At 40.0% G+C, this 26,395-nt stretch overlaps 1 protein-coding gene across 1 annotated transcript in view; it reads right to left on the bottom strand.

The window, feature by feature from the left end:
• Nucleotides 1-5,254, bottom strand: part of LOC148021602 (uncharacterized) — a 211,073-nt gene extending 205,819 nt beyond the window's left edge. The window contains exons 1-3 of the mRNA XM_087697047.1: nucleotides 4,898-5,254; nucleotides 4,142-4,230; nucleotides 3,746-3,989 (exon numbers count right to left, since the gene is read on the bottom strand). Coding sequence (XP_087553173.1) covers nucleotides 3,746-3,989; nucleotides 4,142-4,230; nucleotides 4,898-5,032 — 468 coding nt within the window. The 5' untranslated portion in view covers nucleotides 5,033-5,254. The remainder of the gene's footprint in view (nucleotides 1-3,745; nucleotides 3,990-4,141; nucleotides 4,231-4,897) is intronic.
• Between the last annotated feature and the right edge of the window lie 21,141 nt (nucleotides 5,255-26,395).

Here is a 26,395-nt window from a genome sequence, read left to right as displayed (position 1 = left end):
CTGTCCACCATCTCCAGGGTCAGTCAACCTATGTTTTCAGCATTACAAACCCTGACACTCTCAAACACTATTTCAACCTGCTGTTTACAACAAACTGTGCACACTTTCTAGCCTTCGATCGGTGGTACACTACTACATTTACCAGTTTCCAGCCTCGAGACTGTTGCGTTTTGGTGACCAGCCTACTGCCATTCACTATTCAGCACTCCTACACTCCGATTGGTGGTCACAGACTTGGGATCCGTCTTCAGTGGACGTCACACTCCGACATTGCTCTACCCTTGAGCACACTGTACACTCTTACATTCATTTACAGCATTCATTCACTTCAGAGTTGTGTTCTCTCTCTCCCTTCTTTTGTTTGTGTTTGAGTTTTGAGTTTTGAGTTTAGGGTTTGAGTTTTTGAGTTTTGCGTTTAGGGTTTAAGTTTTGCCCTATGTGTCTGTGTCTGTCTCTTTGTGTTTCTGTCGTGGTCGTATGCTCTTTGTGTCCTCAATGCAAACCCTAGCAATTTCCTTCACAACTACCACCTGCTACGTAGCACTTCATCTACTACTATGTTTGGCAGTTTCAAACATCACTAACATCCTCGTGTATCTCCATTGCCAGCAAGCATCCTACTGCTTCCGATGATTTGCATTTTGGTCTTCTACACCCTCCAACACACTCCAACTAATGGTCACAACACTCGGGATCCGTCTTTGGTGGACGTCACACTCCAACACTCACTGCTCTACCCTTGGGCATTCTATACACTCTTACATTCGTTTACTACATTCATTCATTCACTTTGAAGTTCTCCTTCTCTCTCTATTTGTATTTCTACTTTTGCGTTTTTGAGTTTTGTGTTTTGCTTTTTGCATTTAGGGTTTGAGTTTTGCACGCCACTGTCTTTGTCTTTGTGTTTCTATCATGGTCATACACTCTATGTTTCCTCAGTGCAAACCTTGGCAATTTCTTCACACCATCATCGGCTATGAAGCATTTGTTTGCTGCTATTCAGATCTGCGTTTACAGCTGGCACTTCTTGTTCATCCTTCAAGCAACAAATCCCAGCCAATTCCTACTACCCGCCAACTGCAAAAAGCTGTGTTTTGCTGCCACCTCACCATCCAGCCTGCGTTTGCTGTTCTCCTCCAGCCATCTGACTGCCACATCATCTACACCATCTACTTTTGCTGATTTGCCTGCCATGTCAGCTTGCCACATCATCCAAACTGCTACATTTTGCTGCTGCTGCAGTCGATTGCATCATTAGGATATATTTCAGCCTGCTGCCCACTATTTGGAGGCTTTTTGTTGCATTCAGGATCCATTTGAATACTAATCTGCTTGCCGTGTCAGCTTGCCACATCATCCAAACTGCTACATTTTGCTGCTGCTGCAGTCGATTGCATCATTAGGATAGATTTCAGCCTGCTACCCACTATTTGGAGGCTTTTTGCTGCATTTCGGGATCCATTTGAATACTACACATCTCCAACTCATACTCTCTACCCACGAGAGTTCGGGGTTCAATATTCACCTTGCATAGTTTGTTTGCTGCATTGAGCATCGTATATATTCATCATTCATTATTCTCTTCAATGTTCATTGTCTCCAAGTTACCCTATCCCTAACTATGTTCTTTATTAGTCTGTGCTTTGTCATACAATTGTGTTTGTTATCTATAGACAAGTATTTCTTTACAAGGAGTTCCAATCAAAGAGGCAACAATCATGAAGTGTGACAAACAAAGTCGCATGGCACTTGTAAGAAACCTTGTGTTTCATGCTCACACAAAGCATATAGAGGTTCAATATCACTATGTACCAGAGCTTATTGAGGATAGAGAAGTGGAGATGGAATATTTGTTCTATAAAGGACAATTGTGTTGACATATTTATGGAGACTCTTGGGGAGTGATCAACTTTGCCACGAATCTTCATCGACTTGGTGTTGGACCAAACAAGTACTTCACTTGGGGGGGCACTATGTTGTGGAAATTACTCAAATGCCTACCTTTCGATCACTTGCCTATGCTCAAGTGTCAAACGTTGTAAGGCCTCCAAATGAGGAGAAGCCATGATGGGCACTAGGCATTGGTATGGTTCCTAGTTTAGACACTAGAAGGAGTCTAACCTTGAAGGCTACATGGTTATGAGATGGTATAGGTGGACTTGACCATTGGGTCAAGTGGAAAAGAGTTAATGGTCTACATCAAGTGATGAGTTATAGGGATGTGAGGAATATTATTGGAAATTTTCTCAAATGATGGATGGTGGGTCGGATGGACCATGTGGATGGTGAGTTAAGGCAAAACACACGAGTGGTGAGTTAAGAGGAACCATGTTGGAGGATATCTAATATCCTACATTGATGGAGGATATTTAATATCCTACTTCCCAACAACCTTATCCATCCACCTCCCTTTTTCCACCTCTCACTTTATAGATCCACCTTTTTCCCCACCTACCATCCACTTTATGGATCCACCCACTATCCACTTTATGAATCCACCTTTTTATCATATACCATGTTGACCTCTTTATGAGGCCATTGTGTATATAAACACAACACGACTATTGAGCATGTCGTGACGTACCTTCTACATGCACTATCCTTCATCCAGCATCTATCTAGAATGCTATCAAAGCTCCTACAAGTGCACGAGTGAACAAAGCCTTCAGCCATCAGTTGTATTAATTTTGTAAAGAGTTTGTTCTCTCCTATTCTCTCTTGTACTTGTATTCATTGTTACCTTCCGTTGTGCTCTATTTTCTTACATGTCCACTACCGCTGCCATCATCCAACCTCATAAGACATCTGTGGACTCCTGTTGCTGCATTCAAGACCAATCTTCAATATGACACACTTTTGGAGCTGATATAGGCATCTCCACCTTTTTCCTCAGCTCGACTCATCCTTGGTCCTTGGAGACATGGTCTCTTTGCTACTATGATGCATTGGGATCCATTCTTAAATGTAGCTGCAGAATTCAATTCTTCCTGCCCATTAGGGGCTACCCTAAAGGCACTACCAATTCATTTTTATTTTGCATGTTCACTACACTGCAACACTTCTAGGGCAGGGGACTGCATGTTTCAAACAAAAAATATCTTATCTGGGAATAGAGATAACAAAGTTTTTACATTGTGGGATAGAAGCACCCCTATTCTCACTCCACTCAATATCTGATTGGATGCTTCATACCCCCTACCAGACATCAGTCTTTTCTGCATCAATCCACAATGCATGTGGAATGCAGACAGACTGTCACTTCACTCAACAATGCAAATTGGGATTGCTGGCAAAAGAAAGAAGCTTTGAAAGAGAAGGAACAGGAAGCCTTGCCTAAAAGGGACTTCGCACTGCTTTGCTCCTGAGGCACCAATGGTTAAGTCTACAAACATAAGGTCTCTAAGTAATACATCATACAACACCGCATGAAGCAGGCATAGACGTACATAAGATCACATCTCAAATCCTTTTGCTCCCCTTACAATACAAGATGATCCTAAACTCTAAACTAATGGTTAATTTCAAAATAAGGACAGTTACTGTATTGTGTTAATAAACACCTTTTTGAGTGAAGCTTATTTGTCAAGTTTAGTATCCAGGAGTGTTCTGTCCGTTAAGTATGTGGGTAAGGAGCTTGCAATCTTTCCCTCTACAACTAAGGGTATGCTTCACTTGGTAAACACAAAACACAAACATTATTCTTCAACAACCAAAACATTTGAGGGCCAGCCTAACTGACATTTACCTCTCTATCTGATTTATGCCGTTTAAAATCATCATGAGCTTCCTTTACAGCATTCAGTAGAAGCACGCACGAAAGGGGTACTACTGTGGTTGCCCAGTTGGTAGGTGACAACCCGGGGATAAGCTGTATTGCAGCATTCATAAGAAAATATAAGTTTGCAGCTCTTGTAAACTGCTGGTAAAGGTTGACAGGCAAGAATGTGGCAATCGAGTATTTAGACGTTACAAGCCTGTTGTCACAAAACCTGCAGAATGAGAGAAGGTAACAAAATTCACTGTTGTTAGAATTTGTTAGGAAATAAGCTGCAAAGTACAACTGAAAATTGTTTGGAGATTGCCCTGCAAACAAGGAAATCAGTGACCTTCAAAGTAGTTAACAAAAAAAAGCAAGGCATACTCGCGAGAGTGCAATGCATGCTGCCGAGCACTATCTGTCACATGCACCCGTACAGTCCGATAAGTTTGAGCATGTTGAAGATCTGAAACCTGCACGTGCAAATATTCAGGCTGTAAATCTATGGCTAGAATTGTTTTTTTTAATGTACTTCAGAGAAAAATAAAATTTGGTCTCCATATAAGATGGATCCAAATTTGTGAGATATTGAATACCCTCTAGCTCTGTTGCTAGTTTAAACTAATGCCATCTGCTTGTTGACTTTCTTGTGTTTGTTGACTTGTCATTGCTTCTTTAGTCCCATAAGGACATCATAAGATCATCTGCGATCATGTTCGTCCCTGATTGTTTATGTTTTCAGGAACATTATCTCAACTTTCCTCAGCAATGATCACCACTTCAGTTCATGATAGAGTTTTCATCTCCTATCATTCTGGCGTTCTCTTCCTATTTTCGGATACGTGTAGCACCATGTTCTCTGCTCCTTCAACACGTGACAAAAGCTGATGCTGCTGCTTCTATGTTCCTAGTCTTGTGATACGCTTACGTAAACAAGTAGATAGTCACTCTCAAATTCTCTTCTTACTTTCAGAGGCATGTAACACAATGTTCTCTACTTCTTCATCACGGGACAAAAGCTGATGCTGCTGCTTCTATGTTCCTAGTCTTGTGATAGGCTTATGTAAACATGCAAATAGTCACTTTTGTTAGCACTGCGCTCGTATTTGAAGCAAGGCAATGAGTGCCATAGAATCCTACCTTAGTGGGGCTGCCGGGCTCGTCGGCAACTGATGAGCGTTTAGGGAGGGGCCAATCTTCCCCGTCTTCGCTCCCCTTGGATGACTGGCCTTCAAACAGGGGATTCCTGAAATTCTGAGGGTTCTTCATCTTCATCTCCTGTTACATGAATGTCTTGTTTCAGACCTGTCATGTTCTGCACTTCATGTACATGACCTCTCTCTGATCTGAGCTTGGCCGGAGGGTGAAGGTTTCAGACCTGTCATGTTCTGCAGTTCATGTTCATGACCTCTCTCAATGTGAGGTTGCCGGAAGATGAATGCTGTAATTTCTTCAAGGTACAATGGTAGACATTGCTTGGATTGCGACAAGCAGCACAAAGAAAGCTTGCCATGCGCATAAGTACCGAAATGACAAGCGTTCATTTATACTATACCAACTACCGATATAAAATTAGTTTCTTTAATTGTATCAAATCGTTAAAATGATTTACCTGAGAATTGGGGCATATTTCTAGGACCAGATTCACACTAAGGTAGCGAAAGTTTTAGCACCCGGGAGAAAAGTGAAGGGCTTGAGTGATAGCTAACACAAGTCGTCATTTAGCTTGTGAATTTGCACACTCTTTGGCAAATAAATAAAACATCAAATAACTAATGCTTTTATGTGTTGTATATTTCATCTCATAGAAATTTGTAAGATTTATTAGACTAATTATTGATCAAGCTTGTAAATCATTTATCAACTCATTATCATGCTGATTAGGTGCTTACAATGGAGTGTTAAACTTGATGTGGATGACAATTCACTCCATGCAATCTTTTAAAATAAGGAGCGTGTGCAAATTTTGTTTAATCTTTCTTCTCCAACAATTGTGGGTAGTCATTTCAACAATTTCAATAATGGAAACAACTAACTACTTCAAAAATCATGATGGTCAATGCAAAAGTGGGTATTTAAGGAAATTGTAATTATTATTTTTGTTATAGAACAATAAGTGGTCATTCATCACATTCTCATTGCAAATATTCACAAGGTTGTACACACTCGGTGTGTAATCTTTGTTTGCTAGTTTTGTACCTTGAAGTTGGGATGGTCTCGTGCGCAAATCAGATGTTGTATGTGAGCGTAGGAACAAAGAACTCTACAAAAGCTTCATTAAAGCAAGAAGAGAGTTTGCACGACATGAGACAAAAGGACCAATTGGGTGCAATCTCTCCCCGTGCCTTGCGTGAGGGCTTCACAAGGCATGTATTTATAAATTTAATAATCTCCAAACTCAAAAATAGCCCACTTTACAATTAGCATGCTTTTGCCTTTTGTGTTTGCTTTTGCCCAAATAAAGAGTGAAGTGTTTGGGCGTCCAAAAATCGAGCTGTGCTCAAATACCAAATAATGAAATATTTAAACCGAGCACCTATGCGCATACAAAATAATAAATGTTTATCAAGTGCTTTAATAAATAAGTGTGCCTAAATAAATATTGATGCCACGCATTTCGCGATAGGACACGTGCCCATCAAAAATAATAATTCTTCTAGGTAATCTGAATACACGCCATCGCCCGATGCTTCCCAACGCCACCGTTGCTTGCTTTACACATCAACTGAAACATTCACAATTGTTAGAAAATAATAAAATAAAACCCACAAAAGTGAATACCTAGTAGTCTTCAGCTACAAAATAATAAAAATAGATTGAAACTCTGTCCTAACCGTAATTTAATTCGAGTGCACTCTAAACTCATAAATGTCCATTAATTTAATATGTATTTTGCGGAATCACCCACGTGCACATGAAATTAACCTAATGCTCGAAAAGGACAGGCATCCTCGTCAACTTCTCGTACAAGGAATCCACCTTGTGTACGAGCCCCAGCAAATAAATATAGTTTTACGGAATCCACTGAAAAACCCCACGGAATCCACCATGGAATAAAAACCTCACGAAATCCACCGTGGAATATGCCTCCTGGCATCATGGTCTCAACCCATAGATCTTGTTTTAGGGTGCAAGAAGGTCTTCAACCCTTAAGCTTTAATCGAAAGCTCAAAATGGTAAAATAGAAGCTTTTACTTCTCTCTCAAACCATTGTTGAAAGGAGAGATTTGAGTTTGGTAGAAGGAGAATACACTATATTTTACTTCAAATCATGGAAGAGAGGAGAAGATGGATTGTAATGCACATCATTAATACAATCATGAGAAAACTAAATCTATGCTTATGCTTATCTACTTTCATATAATATGTAGTTATATGATAGCCATGTGAACAGAGTGCAGAGATGGTAAGAGAAAAGGACAAAACCAACAGCACCAACAAACGATGGAGTGAAATGAGAGAGCACAAGGATGTTTATAGATAGACACATTTGGGATGGTATACAAGATGACCTAAATAAGAATGGATTGAGCACCTAAAGGATAGGTGACTAATAAAGTAACAAGAAACATTAATCCAGGCACATAGATGTACCTTGGACTTTGGTGGACTCATAGGTAGAGATGCTTGGGATGCTCCTAAAAGTCCCAATTGTTTATGTGATTTGTGTAAGCACTTAAATTTCCTTTCAACCAATGGTTTAGTTATAGGTTTACAAATGTTTGTCATGAAATTCAAGCTAGATAACTCGTATTTTTAGCTAAGTGATTCAATTATAGGTTTTACTAATGTTTGTTATACAATTCAAGCTAGATAACTCACATTTTAAGTGAAGCGATTCAAATGTAGGTTTCACAAATATTTGTTGCGAAACTCAAGCTAGATAACTCAGATTTTCAGCCAAGCAATTCTGTTGTAGGTTTTACGAATATTTATTATGAAATTCAAGCTAGATAACTCGCATTTTCAACACAAAAACTTTTAGGTGAGAATTAATAGCTCTCATAATTCATCATGTTCTTTATTGTTCCAAAATAGAAAGATAGATGCATCATTTTGACCTACTCCAAATACAAGGTAATAGACCTTGAATGAACACCTAGCCCTCTACCATGCTACCCTTCAACTTTGCTCATTGCTCCTCAATTTCTTTGAGTGAATGTTTGTTATGAAATGCAAGCTAGGTAACTCACATTTTCAATGAAAACTTTTAGGTGAGAAATCCAAGTTAATAAATCTTAAACAAACTAGCCTAGCCCTCTACCATGCTACCCTTCAACCTTACTCACAGCTTCACAATCTCTTTAAGTGCTTGTGAGATGGATAAATGCTCTCGGAATCACATTTAGTAATTATGCACTGCATTTACTATGGACCAACAATTGCATTTATATTGTGAGAACACTCATATGAAAAATTTACTCTATCAAACAAGTTGCTTTTAAGGAATTAAGTTGGGATGTGAAAATTTTATACACAAATGCATTTTGAAAAACCTTTGTGACAAGTGGCAAAACCTTGACATTACTTTTTTATATCCCAATGAGAAAATGTTAATAATAATAGGGATGACAATATTAGAATTCTTTAGCATTTGGTATAAAATTTAAGTGTATTATATGGTTGGCCTTTATAAAGCAACACTCTAGACAATGCATGTATTGTGTATTTTGTCTCTTTAATATAGTCCATGGTGCTTGAGGAAATGCATCAATGTCCACTACTAGTCATCAATCATTAGGTCCTTACATGCTATCAATGTCCAGTGCTAGTCATCTATCACTAGGTCATTACATGATGCCTTGACTTTCTTTTTAGGCAATGATTCCAATGTGAGGAGATTTCAATGAATTCCACTGTTCTCCCTTACAAAGAAACATTCTAGATAATGCACGCCTTGTATAGAAACAATCAAATGGGGCATCCTTGACATTTTTTCTTCAACCTCTACTAGAATTCTTAGTGCTTGATGTAATGTATCAATGTCCACAACTTGTCATCTATTGTTAGATCCTTATGTGCAACCTTGACCTTTTCTTTAGTTAAGTGGTCCCAAGGTAGGATACCCATGCTCTTAGCTAGATGTATCAAGACTTAATGATCAATGCATTATACTGAATTTTGGAACATCACTAGTCATTATACCCCCTCACGAACAAAACTTCAATTGGTTTTCAAAGAACCCTACCAATGAATGCCTTTCATGGTCTATGGATGCAATAGATGATGTTCTCTTAATGCATAACCCTCGTGTAGTTTGTATAAACAAACTTATTTGGCATGAACCACACCTACCTTTTTACAAGGCTTTCATGAAACATCATAAATAAGCTAAGATATTGCATGATACTTGTTATTAGATGCACATATAAACATAATGATTGGAGCATTTAGTTAAATTTGTATCTAAAATGTGGCAAAACTTGATAAATCATGTAGCGTTCATATCGATTGATATTGCTAGTCAATATGTAGCTCCTACACTTTGACATGTCTATAATTAGAATCCCATCCCACTAAAAGATGTAAAGTAGATTTCTATAGTCTTGACAAATGTCTTATTAGGAACAAGTTAGGACTAATATAAAAAATGACACTTTATATTCTAAGAATGCATAAGGATAAGAACAAGTGCTAGTGGACGTCTTATTGATCATTAATGGAATGTTGTAGACCATAACCAACCACACCATGGTTTATGTACTTCAAATTGTAGACTTGAAGACTAAGGTGTTTATTAGTGTGTGTTTCTTTCCAAAAAACGATAAAGAAAAGGGTGTTTATTAGTGTGTGTTTCCAAAAAAGGATAAAGAAAAATGAGGTGTCCACAATCATGGGTATGATCATGGGATGACTAGTGAGACTATTGAACAATATTTAGGATGGAAGTATGTAGATAGAATTCTTTCCCTTAATGAAGATATTTGACCCATCATTAACAAGTAGGAATTGAAAATCTAGTGAGAACAATGAGGCATGAAAACACATAGAGAGTGTGGCGGAGTTTTGAGAGGGAACCTCACCGTATACCTTTAGGTTTTGGAATGGGTGGTGTCATTTTCAATGAAGAAAGCAAATTTAAAGTTAAATAACCCCATGAATCAATTATCTTAATAAGAAAAAAAGGAATAAAAGGGTATACTTCATTAAGGGGAGTAGAGTTTATTGGTGGGGCTCTCAAATCTCGTAGATAGTAGGACAAGTGAAAAACTAATTGAAGTGGCACCTAATGCCCAATATTTGTGCCCTAAAATAGATAATGCTTAAGCACCATGAAATACATACTACATTTCTAGGTTGATAAATTAGCAATAGTTTTGCAATCATGCAAATCATTCTCACTATAGCTTGTCATTTTTACTCAATTTCATGAGAGGATTCCAATATTTATTATTATTCAAAAAATTAATCATTTCTTATTACACAAGCCATGATCTTTGAATGCATGAAAATAAGATCTCAAACAAACATGACAACATATCCTCTTCTAGGTATTTTATTGGCTTTGATAGTCCTACAACTTTAACATCTTCCTTACATAGCTCTAGAACTCTAGTCCTAGCAAATGTTTGTCCCTTCATCAAAACCTATTTTCCTAGTGTCATACTCTTCCATGTATTTTTGATCTAGGTCTTCTTGATATACTTCCACAAGGCAATGAGTTTCTATAAGTTACTTTATCTCCATCATAACTTCATGAGCTTCAAAGGGCATCTCTTCTTCATTGATCCCTTCTAATCTAAAATAGGCTAACTCAAGCATTCCCCTAAGCAAGCTCTAGTTGTATCACATATCTTTCGACAATCTCTCAAACAAATCCTAGGCCCCACCTCTTAGACCCTGACTCGCATATATTGCTCTAACATCATCCTCAATCATATCTAATTGGTCCATTTCCTTTTCAAATATTGTATCCAATCCTTAACGCTCTCCTTAACTTCTCCATAGAAGAACTAGTCACTAGATTGTGCCATCTTGAGCTGATTTGGATCTATACAAAACACAAACTCATAACACGAAAAGTAGTGAAAATAATTATAAAACCACAAGACTCCAACTATTAATTTACAAAATAATCTTGATTTGTTGTTGCAAACATTATATGGAAAAATCACAGGACATTGTTATTGAGTGCCATGAAAGGCCACAAGCTTCGTAATGTAGAATTCTATGTCATCTATACTATTAGTTAAGGAGAGGTGGGGGGCGGGTGCCACGTGGAAGCCCCCCACCTCCCCCACAAAAAGAAAAGGAGAACATGGGGACGGGTGCCATGCGTCCAGCACCCACCCCGGCCGCAAAAATCATGCCCGCCCTGGCACTTCGGCGAGTCTAGGCACAGAGCGCCTAGTTGCTCTTTATCCTCCTCTTATTATGGAGAAGGATCAAGGAGGAAAAGAGCTTGCTAAAAGTAGAGATGGTCCCACTTTATGAGTATCTTGTTACAAATAAAGATGTGAGTATGGTTTCTTCTCTAGAAGAATGTGAAAAAAATAAGTAATGAGCTATAGTCAAAGTCTCCAATTTACTTGCTCATGCTAATGTGAACAATGCAACTCTTCATGCATACTAATATGACATTTCTAATGTACAAGGGTTTAAAAGCAAGTCATCACGTCATTTGCTTATGGGCAAGATAACCATGGGAGCTAGCTCAAAGTAACTCATTATTTAGGCTTTATTATCAATGTGTTTGTCTTTCATTGGAGGATGTTTTAACAAATTTTACTTTCATGTGTGTGAGCTAAGCCATGACCAAAATGGTGGATCAAAAGGCCATGGGATATGGGGGGGTATAGTCAATAGGTCTCTAAGCATGGGATTGAGATGATCAATCAAATGAGAGCATCAATGACTCACATGGAACACTCTTTAAGAAGAAAAAATAATAAGATAGTGGGAACATCCCCACATTTTGTACACATGTTGGGGGAAATAATGGTTAAAGTTCACATAGAGATTTTTGGTTTGAAGTGGGGATGAGACCACCAACCCTCAAATTTTGGCTTGCCTTCTAATTTGTGATATGAACCATGAACACTCAGATACATATTCTATAAGGAGATATCATTGGCCTTAAAACTTGTGTCAATTTATAAGGCTAGCAAAATTTGAGACTTATACATGTGCACATTATTAATTTTAGTTTAGTTTATTCTTTAGGGTTGTTAATATGAAAGTTGAATCAAAGTTTGTACAATATCTCAGGAACCATAACAACTTGAATAGATAGTCCAAACTTGGGGTTCCTATCCTACAAAAGCTAAACTTCATGACTCATGTCTAAAGGCTAAGGTTAGTGCAATCATTAGGGTGCTTGGGATTTTCTATTAGGAAAAACATGAAGTTTTGATTGCAAGTCTATCGTAAAGGTCTAACTCATTAGAGAATGTGATGGGAATAATGGCAACCATGTGCACTTGTCTTCTTTATGATTTGTTTTAATATTATGCCTCTCTCTCTCTCTCTCTCTCTCTCTCTCTCTCTCTCTCTCTCTCTCTCTCTCTCTCTCTCTCTCTCTCTCTCTCTCTCTCTCTCTCTCTCTCTCTCTCTCTCTCTCTCTCTCTCTCTCTCTCTCTCTCTCTCTCTCTCGTAAAAGGTAATTGTATTAATTACAAAAAAGGTACAAGTTTAAACGATTACAAGATACACGATGGCTCTACCCCATTGTGTGTAAAGAACACACTGTCTCTCTACAAGAACCAAATGACCTAAGAGTTACAATGTCATGGCAAAGATGCAGAGGAAATTGCCATATGCCAGGGACGTAAGTCCTCCCGAGAGAGCATGTCAGAGTGTCAGAGAAGATCTATCTGCCAATACAAGAGACCTTTAGCCTAACAATATGCCGCTGAACATTGTAGGCGGAATAAAAAAGAAAAGCATTTCGAACGGTCCAGTTATGCCAATAGCCCCAATATCGAAGAAAGTGAAACACGATCTTCATATGTGGCTGTGTCAGTGTGGGGTATTTGGGCTGCACAAAAACCCAATCGAATGGGCGTAGCGAGGAACCAATCACCGCTCGCCAAAGGGCTGACAAGAATGACCAGATTTTCTTAGCGATGGGGCAATAAATAAATCGGTGACGAGTGGATTCCACACTAGTGGTGCAAAAGAAACAGTTGCCATTGGAGATTCGACGCTTGGAAAGAGCTGAAGCAAGCGGAAAACCACCAATCATCACCCTCCAAAGAAAGACCTTATATTTGAAGGGTGTCTTGCTCAACCAGCCCTCCATCACAGTTGCCCTCCACCATGACCTGGATTTATGCAATCCCCATAGAGTATTAGCTTTAGTAACCAGCCATTGATGATCTTAAATCAGAAGATGATACATTTGGTTAGCTGAAGCCTTTTCTAAATTCAGCCGGCCTGCAAAGTCCCATTCCTGCCACCAGGGACGATTCGAAGCAAGGGCAGGAAAGGGTTGGCTGCTCTGGAGCACCGTCAAAAGTTGTTCCCATAAATGCCTATATCCACGAGGGATCCTGAAAAGCCTCCTGGCTGTACGAAAGGATATCAACACATTGTGACTGGCAAGGGTGGCATCCACGATTGAAGTTAAGCCCAAATATGCCATGCGGTTGAATTTTGGTCGAAGCTCATGTTTACCTTCCCACGAAAGTAACCGCGAGGCTGCCAACAATTCCAATTGAAAAGAATTAGTAGTTAAGCGATCCTGCGCTGGACGCCACTAAGCCTTCCGGAGGACCAGTCTCCAGGAACATACCAAATGGGCAAGCAGAGATGAAGAAGAACTGGAGAACCGAGAATTGGCATTAACATGCCACCAGGAACTCTGGATTTGGGTATTACCATGCAGAAGCCCGTGATCCTCAAGAAAATAACGGGCTATAACAACCCATGGATGATGATCCGAGCACATGGTGCAAAAAAGAGACCAACGGAGTGCCAGCATATGGGTTTGGGCATCTAAAATAGCCCCTCCACCCATGCGTTTGGGGGTGCACACATGCGACCAAGAAATCCAGGAAATGCCTGCATGCAAGGAATCCTTCTTCCATAACATGAAACCAATAGATTGAGTAAAAGCATTCAGTGTAGTAGTAGTCCAGGGCAGCAATGGCAGGAAATATGTGAGCATTGGCAACATAATTGTTTGGGCTACTTTGAGGCGAACATGGAAGGGCCAGGCCTGAGACTTCCAATACAGAAACTTAGCTGCCAGTTTCTGTGAAATCCACTGTAGTAGCTACTTTGGGGAAACATCAACACCCAAAGGGTACCAAAGATGCCTGACAATGGAGCCACAGGGAACAACCATACCCTGCCAGTCCAATGACTGCAAGTTCGACTCCGTGCAGCTGAGAATGGCTGATTTCAAAGCATTGATGGGAAGACCGAAAGCTTGACCAAAGAGAGCCCAAACATCTAATGCTTTGCAAAGGTTATCCTTGTTTGCACGCAGAATCATAAAGCTATCATTAGCCAAGGATTGACTAATGAAGTGCTGTCCAGAAGGAAGCGACAATTCAGCCAACTGAGTAGAAGCTGCCATATGAGATAACATCAAAAGAACTGGATGAGTCGCAAGGGCAAAGAAGAGAGGACTCAAAGGGCACTCCTGTCTGACAAACGAGCAAGGACGAATGGCTCGGTAATGCCTCCATTCAGCATGAGTCGCGAAGACGCCGCAGCACTGATGGTGTAGATTAGACGAGACATCCGAGCACCAAAGCCCATAGTAGATATAATTTCTACAATGAAAGACCAGTCTAGATAATCAAAAGCCTTTTCCAGGTCCAATTGAATCAGTACAACCTCCTGATTAGAATGCCTTGCATAATCAATCCGCTAGTTGCGCATTTAATACATTGTGTAGAATGTTTCGGCCCTTAATGAAACCATATTGGAGAGGATGCACAATGGCAGGAAGATGCTTATGGAGCCGATTCGCCATTACTTTGGAAAAGATTTTATACATAGAACCCATCAAAGAAATTGGGCACCAATGTTTCAACATAGACGGCAAAGGAACTTTTGGAAGCAGTTTAATAAGTCCTTTCCATGAGAAAGGCATGATCCCCATTTCCCACACCTGCTAAAACAAAGCCGTCAATGGTTTCGCCAGTTGGGTAGCAAAAACCTCAAAGAACTCATTGGTGAGACCATCCCAACTAGGACTTTTATCCTTGGCCAAGTGTAACAAAACATCCATAGCCTTCGCCTCACAAATATCTGTCTCCATAGTAGCTTGCATGTCCTGTAGAACCTGATTGGACCAGATCATAAAAAATTGAACGGGCATGAGTAATTTGGCCCGAAGGTGGAGAAGTGGAACCAAGAAGGTCGAGGAAATAATTCCTACACATATTCACAATAGTCTGTGGATCAAGGACCATTTGACCTTCTGCATCCGGGAGTCTAGTCATATTCTCTCGAGTAGGAGAGGCATGGAGAGCTCAAAAGAACTTATGAGTCTGACAAGCACTATCTTGCAAAGTCTCTGTCAGATGTTGTAATTTGGCCTGCTGATAAGATTTCAACTGAAACTCTTTAATAAGATTAGCACATGCATTGCCAGTGACAGTAGAAATTCATCATCTGGAGTGTCCACCAGCAGAGAATGAACCAAAGCTAGTAGGTTCTCCGCTGCTTGTCGACGCCGCCGACAAAGAGAGGCATGATGGATCCCATACTGCCGAGTAACCCGCTGCACATTAGAGAGCAATTGTTCAAAGGAAGCAATGCCCTGAGAGGAGAAGTCTAACAAGAATCTATCAATCAATTGCTGCATATAGCCCTGAAAGATTGCATGCTTCAAATAAGACAAGTTGAAACGCAAAGGGAGTCTCTCTAGAAATTGCTTAAAAGGTGCAACGGGTTGTGTAAGCAGCTCAAGCTGTAGAGGGAAATGGTCCAATAAGGCATATTGTTGCAACACTTTCATTTCGAGCATCTCAGGAAGAAAATCATTACTTTGCATGATGTATGCGGTCCAACCGCGACCATGTTGTTGCATACTGGGCAGAATGGAAAGTAAACCATGTAGAAGAAGGGTATAGCCAAGACCAGAGATCTTGCTTAAGAACGGAAAGAGCCAACTCATGCCACATGTGACTTTCCGACGCGTCCATTATCGAATGCTCCGATGTGGACTGCGAAAAATCAACACACATATTGAAATCCCCCATCAAAAAACCCCATCTGCCAAGTGACAAGGAAGTCTACAAAGTATGCCAAAGCTCTCGGCGAGATAAAGGATCATTGGGAGCATAGAGGCCAAGTAACCATAGATCTCTCCTTCGAATAAAATTTCAATCACCATAAAGCGGCCATGTACATCATTTTTAATAAGGACAGGCTGATATTTTTCATGGACAATCATGAGCACACCAGAATAATGCATGGCATGTGTCCCTGCATAGAACAAACGAAAGCCATGGCAATCCACAACTTTTCCTGCTTCACCGTGACTCTTGTGCTCAACAGCACACAAGACATCCCATTGATTCTCATGCAATATAGTCCACATGGCATGTTGCTTGTGGCGAGAACAAATTCTTTGCACATTCCACTTGGCTATTTTCATGTGTATTCAAAAGAAAATCAGGTACGAGGCACAGCTTGCCTCGATTTGACATTTTCTGCGAGAATGTCCAGGACTCCCTCATCCAAGAAATCAGCTAACATGGCAAAAGAGTTCTGACAACTAGATTTGGAGGTAGATGGCATATCCACTGTCTTGGGGATGGAATGGGGATAACGATGATCCCATGGGGTAATGACGTTACCTCTTGTATCAAAAGCCAGCTTAGCAGGTGGACCCTTTGGACCATCCGAATACACTCTCCTAGTAGGCTGTTGACGGGGAGTAGAGGAAACCATAGCAGAAGCAGAGTGCTCTGAAGACAACATTGCTTTCCTACGCATATAAGTACGCATGGAATCTTGTGAGGCAGTAGGCACAATATCCACCATGCCAGCAACAAGCCTGTTGCCTTTTTTTATGCATATATTGACCCAGTCATTGCCAGGGAATCCAAACCTGAAACTTGTTGTTTACCTTTATCCAAAACTTTAGGTGGCTGGGTGGCATCCTGACGGAGCATCACACACCATATCTTCCATGGGCAGCGCAACATGCTCAGCGTCTGAAGTGTGGTGCTTCTCTGGACATTCGGCCATAAAATGCCCCAATTTTCCATACGAAAAGCAATGTCCTGCAAAGTTGCCCCATTTCAAACGAAAGTGTAAAGGATGCATGCCAAAGCAGTTAAGACGTAACCAAGCAAGCCTTTTCCTAGCAGTGTCCCATAACATACACAAACAATTACGATTCACGGCCCTTAGGCTTGGGGGGACCAGAATAGTGCCCACAGCGGCCATGGCATCCTTTAACAGTGGCTAATAGACAGCTGAACAGTTTTCGACTTCAACCCACATAGGGCATTCATGTTGCAGCAGGTGCTGAAAATCTGCCATTGGGCGCCATGGCACAACATGGACTAAACGACGATCAAATAATAAAGGCAGTTTAGACAGGAGAGCAGCACGGTGCGTCTTCGATTGCAATAGCACCTAAAAAAAGCCTCGGGGCCCAACAAAAATCTCTTCAACACAATCCCCTTGTAGTAGACTGTGCAGCCACTGACCAATACGGGAAAGCTGTGGGATCCTACTAGTGAAGAAGAGTATCACAGCGCGTTCATAAAACACTGAAAAGGAGCGCAAGACATGTTTCAGGTCCACGGTGGCTTCCAGAACTCTCCAATTGTTGCAGAATCAAAAAAGACTTCCTGATTGTGTTGAACATAATTGCCAAGCAGAGTGTTGGCAAACTCCAGCAAATGCTCCCAGTCAACATCCTGAGAGTCCACAGAATCAGAAGCAACCTGAGCATAGGAACGATCCTGATGATCCATTGTCTCTTCCGAAGTATACTTGGGGCATTTTCCCGCAAGCTGGAAGTCAGGAACAGGGGGCATCTCATCTGTGCACGGAACCATATCCTCTGGTTCCTCGGTATCAGAATCCGGACCAAGAGCTGCCACCGTTTGGTCTATAAAAGGCAGATCCAGGCCAGCCATGTTCTATCATTGCGTATGCCAGTCGGAGGCCGAGGGAAGAGCTCACGGGAGGCAGAAACTCACACGTCTCTCTCTCTCTCTCTCTCTCTCTCTCTGTGGCAAGACGAGCCCTGCACTGGATTGATGAAGGGGCTTAGGAAGCGCGCGTGCAGAAACAGATAGCTGCTGTGCAGAGAGGGCACGTCCACAGGCACAGAAGGCCTCGTTCCCTTGCTGGCTCACGCTCTCGCGCGCTCACTGTGTGGCAACCTGATTAGGGCCAGTCGTCACACCCTCGCTGTCAGGCACAGAACTGAGGACGACAGAATAGGATAGGTTGATGCAAATCACCAGGCCGACGTCAGCAAGGACAGGAGGCGAATGGACAGGTAGGATGCGACAGCTCAACCAGGGCAAAATAGACCCTATGTTGGTGACCTGTCCATCTCGCAGAGTAGGGCGACGTGGGCAAGAAGGTCACACGACAGACAAGACAGCACGTCGCTGGCAAGGGTAGGGCGCGATGACATGAGCAGGGCAGAATGTTCTCTCTCTCTCTCTCTCTCTCTCTCTCTCTCTCTCTCTCTCTCTCTCTCTTTCTCTCTCCCTTGGTTTACTTTTGGCCTTGAACAGAGGCATCACACACACCATTAATGGGAAGTCAATGAGTTAAACATAAAAAACTTTAAAACCTTATGTGAAAACACTTAAAGGATATGAACATTTTGAAATATTGGGCCATCTATTTGTCCTCCTTTTGTGTCAATTGTTTGTGAAAGAACTTTATAAGCTAAAAATTATTTGGTTTACAACTCATACTTCTTCTAAGTTCTAGATCTCTAGATTATCTAGCTTTCTACCTTTAAATACCACTATTCTAGTTAATGTATGAACATGATTTTATCCTATCTTTTAAGGGAGAAGAACTACCACCTTCATGAAGACCCATTTTGTCATCTAAGTTTGGATGAATGGGAGATGAGTTGAGTGGCTTTAGAAATATCACAAATTTATAGTCCAATTCATCCTTGTAATTATGTTAACTTGAAGCTATTGTAGCTCTACTATTGCTGACATATAGATTCACCCTATCACATAATCAAAGTTAGACATGTGAAGCCTTGAGGATTGAGATGGGTCCCTTTGTTCACCCTTATTGGAGTTAACAACAAACACCTTCTTTCTCAAGAAACATCAAGTTGTACCTAAATGCTGTTCTTTGATATCTAGACATAGGCAGTGAATATGGATCCTCTTCAACAAATTGGGTAGAGAATCCTATTATCATTCATTTTGGGAGGAACATACTTTAAATTAGCTTAAGAATTTTTAATGGCTCTCAATTTGGAAGAGACATGTCTCATAATTCTTTGATGAGTTACTCATTTAATTTCTTATATGATAGGTGAAGATTCCTTCTCTCTTTAGTCTTAAAGACTTATGCCTTCACCAACATCAAACAAAGCTCTTGATAAGAGTTTGTCATTATCATTTGGGATGGCCTTGAGTGTTGATCCCATGTCATAAAGTGATGTCATAGGATGGCAATAAAAGAAGCTTAAGTTGGCATTCATTTTGGACTTCTAACTCCACAAAGAGCTCAAGGCAACTTTTTCCACTAGGATTGCTACCAATTTTTGTGGCTCTACTATGGAGCTAGAGGAGTATCTTTGATTTGGTAATCTCTCTCTCTCTCTCTCTCTCTCTCTCTCTCTCTCTCTCTCTCTCTCTCTCTCTCTCTCTCTCTCTCTCTCTCTCTCTCTCTCTCTCTCTCTCTCTCTCTCTCTCTCTCTCTCTCTCTCTCGATATTGCTCATAATTTTCATGGTTGTGAAGGGATGAAGGAAGGTACTTTCATTTGGAAGCATGAGCCTATCATGTATGTTGATTGTTGCTCTTTGTAGAACTAATCTTGCATATATATTGGATTGTTCTATTGCATGACAAGTGATTCAATATTCCAAATACTATTGCCATGCCCTCCAAAAAGGCTAAAAAATCTTGAACTTCTATTCCATTAGGAGCTATTTATCTACTCTCAAACTTTCTACATCTCAATTAGGGTTTTTGTTTTTTTGGCATGCAAGGAGGCTAGCCACAAGAAGGAGAGAGGGTGGAGAGGAAGGAAGAGATAAAGAAGGAGAAGGAGAAGACGGAGAAGGGGGAGAGAACAATAATAAAAGAGGGAGGAGATGGAGGAGGGGAGAGAGGATAGGGGGTGAACCTAGAGAGGGAGAGAGAAGAGGGAGATAGGGAGGGGGTGTCAAGGAGAGAGAGGGAGGGGAGGGGAGAGAAAGACAAAGAAAAAAAGGAGAGAGAAAAGAAGAGGAGAGAGGAAAAAGATAAGAAGCGGGGTGATAGGTGGTTACGGGGGTGGGAAAAAGGTTTTATTTTATTTTAAAATTACATTTTAAAAATATTCAATTAGTTGTTGATTTTTAATTTTTATTTAAAAAAACACAATCCTCCCTCCCATGCACAAGCATAGGGTGGGGTCAAAAAATTTTGCACTAACAGGAGTAAAATGCCATGTGAGAGTACGACCAGGGTGGATGTGACACGTCGGACACAAGTGTGCACATCACAATGAATACGGGTGGTTACATGGCACGTAAGGGCGACACACCCAAAAAATTAAAAAATTAAATTTGAAAAATTCGTGCATCATATTGATATGTAAAAAAAAAAGAAAAATTAGATAAGGTAATAGGAGGAATGGATTGGATAACTCGAATGATGCATTTGGCATTAAAAAAGACATTCACATTGAAAAATGTCAAAAAAAAAACACACGAAAACATGATCGAGAATTAATAACGAAAAATATGTCTGCCAAAATGGAGTATAGAAAGTAGGAAAAATATTTGCTTCGATGAACCACATAGGATTATCAAGTCAGAATGAGAATTGGGCACATTCGTATGGAAAAAAATAAATTAAAAGACATAGGAAATTTACCCAAGACTCAAAAATTAATAACGATTAATCCATGGGTCAAAATGATAGGTTGTGAAAAGGAAAAATGGCCACGTAAAGGAGAGGATTGGGCTTGTAAGGTCAAATCCCAATTCTATCATGAAATAGGTGCATTCATGTGGAAACATTTTTGAAACAAGTAAAATCCTTCAAAAATTAATACCTTACAAACCATTGCTCGAAACACAGGGTGATAAAATGTAAAAATGCCCAATTTGAAGGAATAAACAGGAATATGATATTGAAATTCAGTTACGATGAAGCAAGCGTATGTTCTTATGAAAATACTAAAAAAGAGAAGAATGGAAAAAGAGCATAGGGGAGACCTCAAGCATGAGATGTAACACAACAAGTGGGTGGGGAAGAGATCCCAATATGACATAGAAAAGAAATTAGGTCGTTGAAAGATTGGATAGAGGTGTGTTCATGGTTGCATGCAAAATAGACGTGCAAGGACATGTCCCCACACTTAAGATGTTTAACGGACCAGTTTTGTTGATCACAATAGGGATCTAGCACTTAACAATCGACCAAATCCTTGTGTCCCCACACTTAAGAAATGATGTACACCAATACAGAATGCAAAGAGTAGGGTTACAAACACTTGGCCCATTTAGCAGGTGGTTAATGTGGACAATCGTTAATGTGTGAGGTATTGAAGGCACTTGTCATCACTCGAGGGGTCGGCATTGACTGTAGAAGATATCACAACTCATCACAACATACATCAACATTATAGGGATCATGCACTAGTACTCGGGAAGGTATTGGTATGGATGAAGATTGTTGTCACTTTGTCATCGACGAAGTAGATAGCTCTTAGTCTCACCGATTGCTTAGGTTGAGGATGATAGAGCAATCACTCGTCCCATATATTCACGTCACTTGAAGAGGGATGATAGGAACCCATAACTCACATCTAGTTTAGAAATTGACAAGAGGATGGTGTACGATTGATGGTGTATTAGTGAATCCCAACCTATTTAGCACATGGATAAGCAAGAATGCCAACGAGCCTTGAAGTCTAGTGCACATAATAGATGACATGTCCTATGGTGATTGTAGAGGCCCATCCTGTATGTATAGAGGCGAAGGGGAACGTACCTCAGCACTAATTGTCATAACATCCCTCAAACCTCATCTCTCTGGTGGCGGAAATAGAAGGTCTATCACACTCTTCTTCCCCCTATCTCACACTCAGGCGATAGATATAGGAGGGTAACTTGATTCTTGACATCTATTAATGTAATCCTCATGGTCACTTGTGTAAAGGTTGTATGCCTTGTGCGCAATTAATGGTACAGTTATGCATCGGCCATGTGTCGGCATATAGTGCAAGAAAGGAAGGCTAAGGAGCCTTGTAGTGCCGTGCTACACAAAACAGATTGTGCTTTGTGTATTGAGAGGCTCAACCCATATGTGCAACACTTCATTCACATAGCTCACCTCTCATTGAATGGAAGGAAAAAGGACTGGTCACTCATCCCACCCTCTGTTGATAGATACGAAGGGTAACCCATACTCACATCCCCATCATGTTAAGATGAAAGCTCTCATCATCACTCAATGGTGATTGATGAATATCGACTTTATCTTATCAATGATATCAAGTATCTACTAATAAAGAAGCATATCTAGGGAGGTAGGCGATGAAGTAGAAACTTAGATTGGATAAAGATCTTGTTTCTGCTCATTCAGGAGTCAAACATTCTTTGGAATCACAGGAACACATTGTATGAAAGGAGGTCACTTCGGAACTATACCTTGGAAAGGATCATTAGAAGGTTCAAGTGATCTCTAGACCATAGGATGTTACCACCTTTTCCATAGCTAGCTTCCGCCCAAGAGTGTTTCCCAAATTTTCATAGAGCAAGGCTTGTTATAATAGGGAATTTCATCCTTTTCTCCTATAATAGATTATTATTATTATTTTCTCTTTTTCTCCCTACTCCCAATGGTATTTCTACCTTTTTTCAAAGAGTAGATTAGCATAACAAGGACCAAAGTCCTTTTTTACTCTACACACACACACACACACACACACACACACACACACACACACACATATCCTTTGTGTTTTTTTTTTCCAAAGACAAGAATACTAGTGTTCAGAACCATCCATGCTACATTTGTTGGATTGGAAGGAAGAGAATAGAATAGAGATATGAGCTAAAATAGAGGATATAGAAGAAATCATTTGCTTCATTAACATAATCCAAATGATGATGGCTATTAGATACAGCATGAGAAGATTTAAGGAGTAACACCAAAGGGAAATAGGATTTGTCATCTGTAATTGTCAAGAGCCCTAGGGAGAAAAATACTTCTTCAAACGATAGCCATTGATAAAAAAAGGGATCATCAAAGGCATCTACGGCTTATATCTGCACATAGCCATTAAAGTTGACTGCAAGTAATTTGTAGGGGCCCATCTAACATTGTTGGAGCTTTCCAAGAAACTTGCTAAAGCGAGAATTATAGGCCAAGATGAGATCACCTTCCTTGAATTCCTTCTACTTGATGAAGCTATCATGGTAGACTTTGCATCGGACTTGAGTAGCTTCCATGCATTGTAAGGCCATCCTACGAGTCTCATCCATACATTCCAAGTATAGAAGATGATATTGCAAGGACTCAATATCTCCTAATCATTCTGTAATAGCCACTCGTAAAGAGGACAATTCCAACTTAATAAGAAAAATAACTTATGTGCCATAAACCAAGTGGAAATATGTTTGTTTTTGTTAGGATAAAAGTTTGGATAAGATAAGGATATACAAATGTGTGGACATAAGGATCCCATAATTATCCACATTGTAAATATCTCAGATATTTTAGAGAAGAAGCTCACCTATCTCATTTAATGTACCATGTATATATACAACTATTAGTAATGAAATGCACAACTGCAGTTCATTCCATTTACTACATTGTCTTCATCTCTTCTCTTATTGTGCACAGTGTCCTTTTATCTACTAATCCTCTAATCCCTAGTTTTCACTATATGGTATCACACCCTCATGTCCTAGTTCTCTAGCTTATTACATTCTCCTCAAAATCACAAATTATTAGTCATCCTTTACTCGCATTCTTCCAATGGCTCTCATCAATGCCACTACCTCTTACAACCAACACATCAAGATCGACAAACTCAATGGTAGCAACTATCAAGTATGGAAGCTAAGGATGGAACTTTACCTATCTCAAGCGAACCTATAGAATATTATCAATGGAAAGGAAGATTTCCCTAAACAAGGAGTAGACAAGGAAGATTGGATGCAAAGAGATGCAGTTGCAAGAATGGAAATACATATCCATTGTGGAGATCGACAAGTACAACAAGTAAGAACAATACCCACTACAAAAGGTATTTGGGATTTCTTCAACAATATCTATGAACACATAGATATTGTTTATCAAATGATCATGTTCAGAAAACTATCTACTACCACTATGCATGAAGATCAGCCTGCCACCAAGTTCTTAGAACAATGGCAATCCCTCCTAGATAAACCATAATATATGGCTTAGTCATCTCTAAAGAACTACAAGCCATGTTCTTCCTCTCCTCTTTGCCTCTATCTTTGGAGAGCTTTTATTACTACTCAAACCTCCACTGATAAACTCAAGCTTTAGCCGCTAATCAATAGAATCAAGTAAGAGCAAGTCATGAGAGATACTCTTTCTACTTCTTCTACTCAAGATTCCAAAGCCCTAGTTGTAACTACCTACAACCCAAAACATCTTCACAAAATAAATCAACCCCTTCATCAAAAGCCCAAGTTTTCTCCTCGATCTAACTTCGAAGAAATTCTTGGTAATTCTTATTATAAGCCCAACTCTCCTCAGTCATTTCAATCCCTATCCTTAACTAGAAACCCTCACTATCATCTCATATGCAATATCTACAAACGATAAGGTCATATCAAAAAGGACTATCGGTAAAAAATAGATTCAACAAACCTCGCTCAAAAGGTTAAGCTCATTTTGTTAGCATTGGCAATTATGACATAGAAGAGCAACCGGAAACTATCATCAACCTAGCCACAAGTGTTTGGGCACTTCACTCAAACTCCAAAGAAGAATATACTTGGTTCCTAGACTCTAGAGCTACTCACCATATGACTTTTCATAAAGAATGGTTGGTCAACTTCAAAGAGATGTCCACTCCACTCAATGTTGCCATAGGGGATAACAACATTCAACAAGCTTAGGGCTACGATACCATTCAAGTGGAGCTTCCCTCCAATCACATAATCAAGGTACATAAGGTCTACTATATTCCCAATCTACATCTTGCACCTACTCTCACCTTCTCTCAAACTCACCTACCCAAAACTAGGTCGGCTTTACACACTTAGCTATTCACTTCTACAACCTTCTACAAATGCTTCTACTAACTCCACCTCATTCACAAGTATGCCACAACATACTCTCCTATGGCACTCTCAACTCGGTCATGCCTCTCAAAATGTTCTCCAACAACTTATTCATAAGAAACTTGTCCTCGGCATTCCACCTTCCCTCTCTCAACATCCATTTTGTCAAGCTTGTGCCCTCCGTAAAGCCACAAATCTTTCTTACTCCAAATCCTACTCCATTGCAAGCCAACCTCTTCAATTAGTACACTCCAACATATGTGGTCCCATCAATCCTGTATCTCTCATTGGAGCAAAATATTTCATGGTGCCCATTGATGATTACTCTAGATATACTGTGGTATATTTTCTCACAAGGAAGTCACAAGTCTTTTCTAGGTTCCAAGAATACAAGGAAGCAATTGAAAACAAGCACGAGTTATGACTCAAAGCTCTTTGTACAGACAATGAAGGAGAATACTCATCAAATGAGTTCGAAGATTATGGCTAGAAGCACTCGGATATCTCCGGTATCTAATTACCTATACTTGTCCTGATTTGTCTTATGCAAGACATATTCTTTCCAAAGCCATGCATCAACCCACTTATAAACATTGGAAGTAGCTGAAATGTAGCTTAAGATACCTCAAGGTCACGTCTCATGTGGGGCTATGTTTTACCAAAGATAGCAATGATTTTCTTTAAGAGCATATTCAGATGTAGATTGGGGTGGCGATCTTGCTACTTAAAGATCTGTCATTGGTTTTATTGTTAGTCTAGTAGGAGGTCCTATCTCATGGAATACCAAACAACAACACTTAGTGGCACTTTCTACTACGGAAGCTGAATATGTGGCATGCAACATGGCCGCCCAGGAAGTTATTTACCTTAAGAAACTCTTGGAGGATATCAGCTTTGGATATCAGCCTTAGCAAATTCCCATCTTCACAGACAACAATGCATGTATCTTTGTAGTTCAAGGCCCTAAATTAAGTCTCAAAATCCATCACATTAGTATGAGATATCATTTTGTATGCAAATTAGTCAAAAATTCCCATATCATCCTTCAATATGTACCATCATGTGATAATGCTGATGATTTCCTCTCCTTAAATTAGTTTCCCACTTGAAATACAAAATTGCAATGAAAATCCTTTGCATGCTTTGATGGGGAGGGGAAATATTCTAGTTGAATTGAATGTACTCTCTTATTTTTTTAAAGTTGTATTCAATTAGATTTCCTATGGAATCCTTTTGAGGGGGGATGTTAGG

The sequence above is a fragment of the Lygodium microphyllum genome, chromosome 17 (genome assembly GCF_053477565.2).
Source record: "Lygodium microphyllum isolate KBCC chromosome 17, Lygodium_microphyllum_v1.1.10, whole genome shotgun sequence".
NCBI lineage: Eukaryota > Viridiplantae > Streptophyta > Polypodiopsida > Schizaeales > Lygodiaceae > Lygodium > Lygodium microphyllum.
The sequence above is the reverse complement of the archived record's forward strand: the minus strand, read 5'-3'. Positions and strand labels throughout refer to the sequence as shown.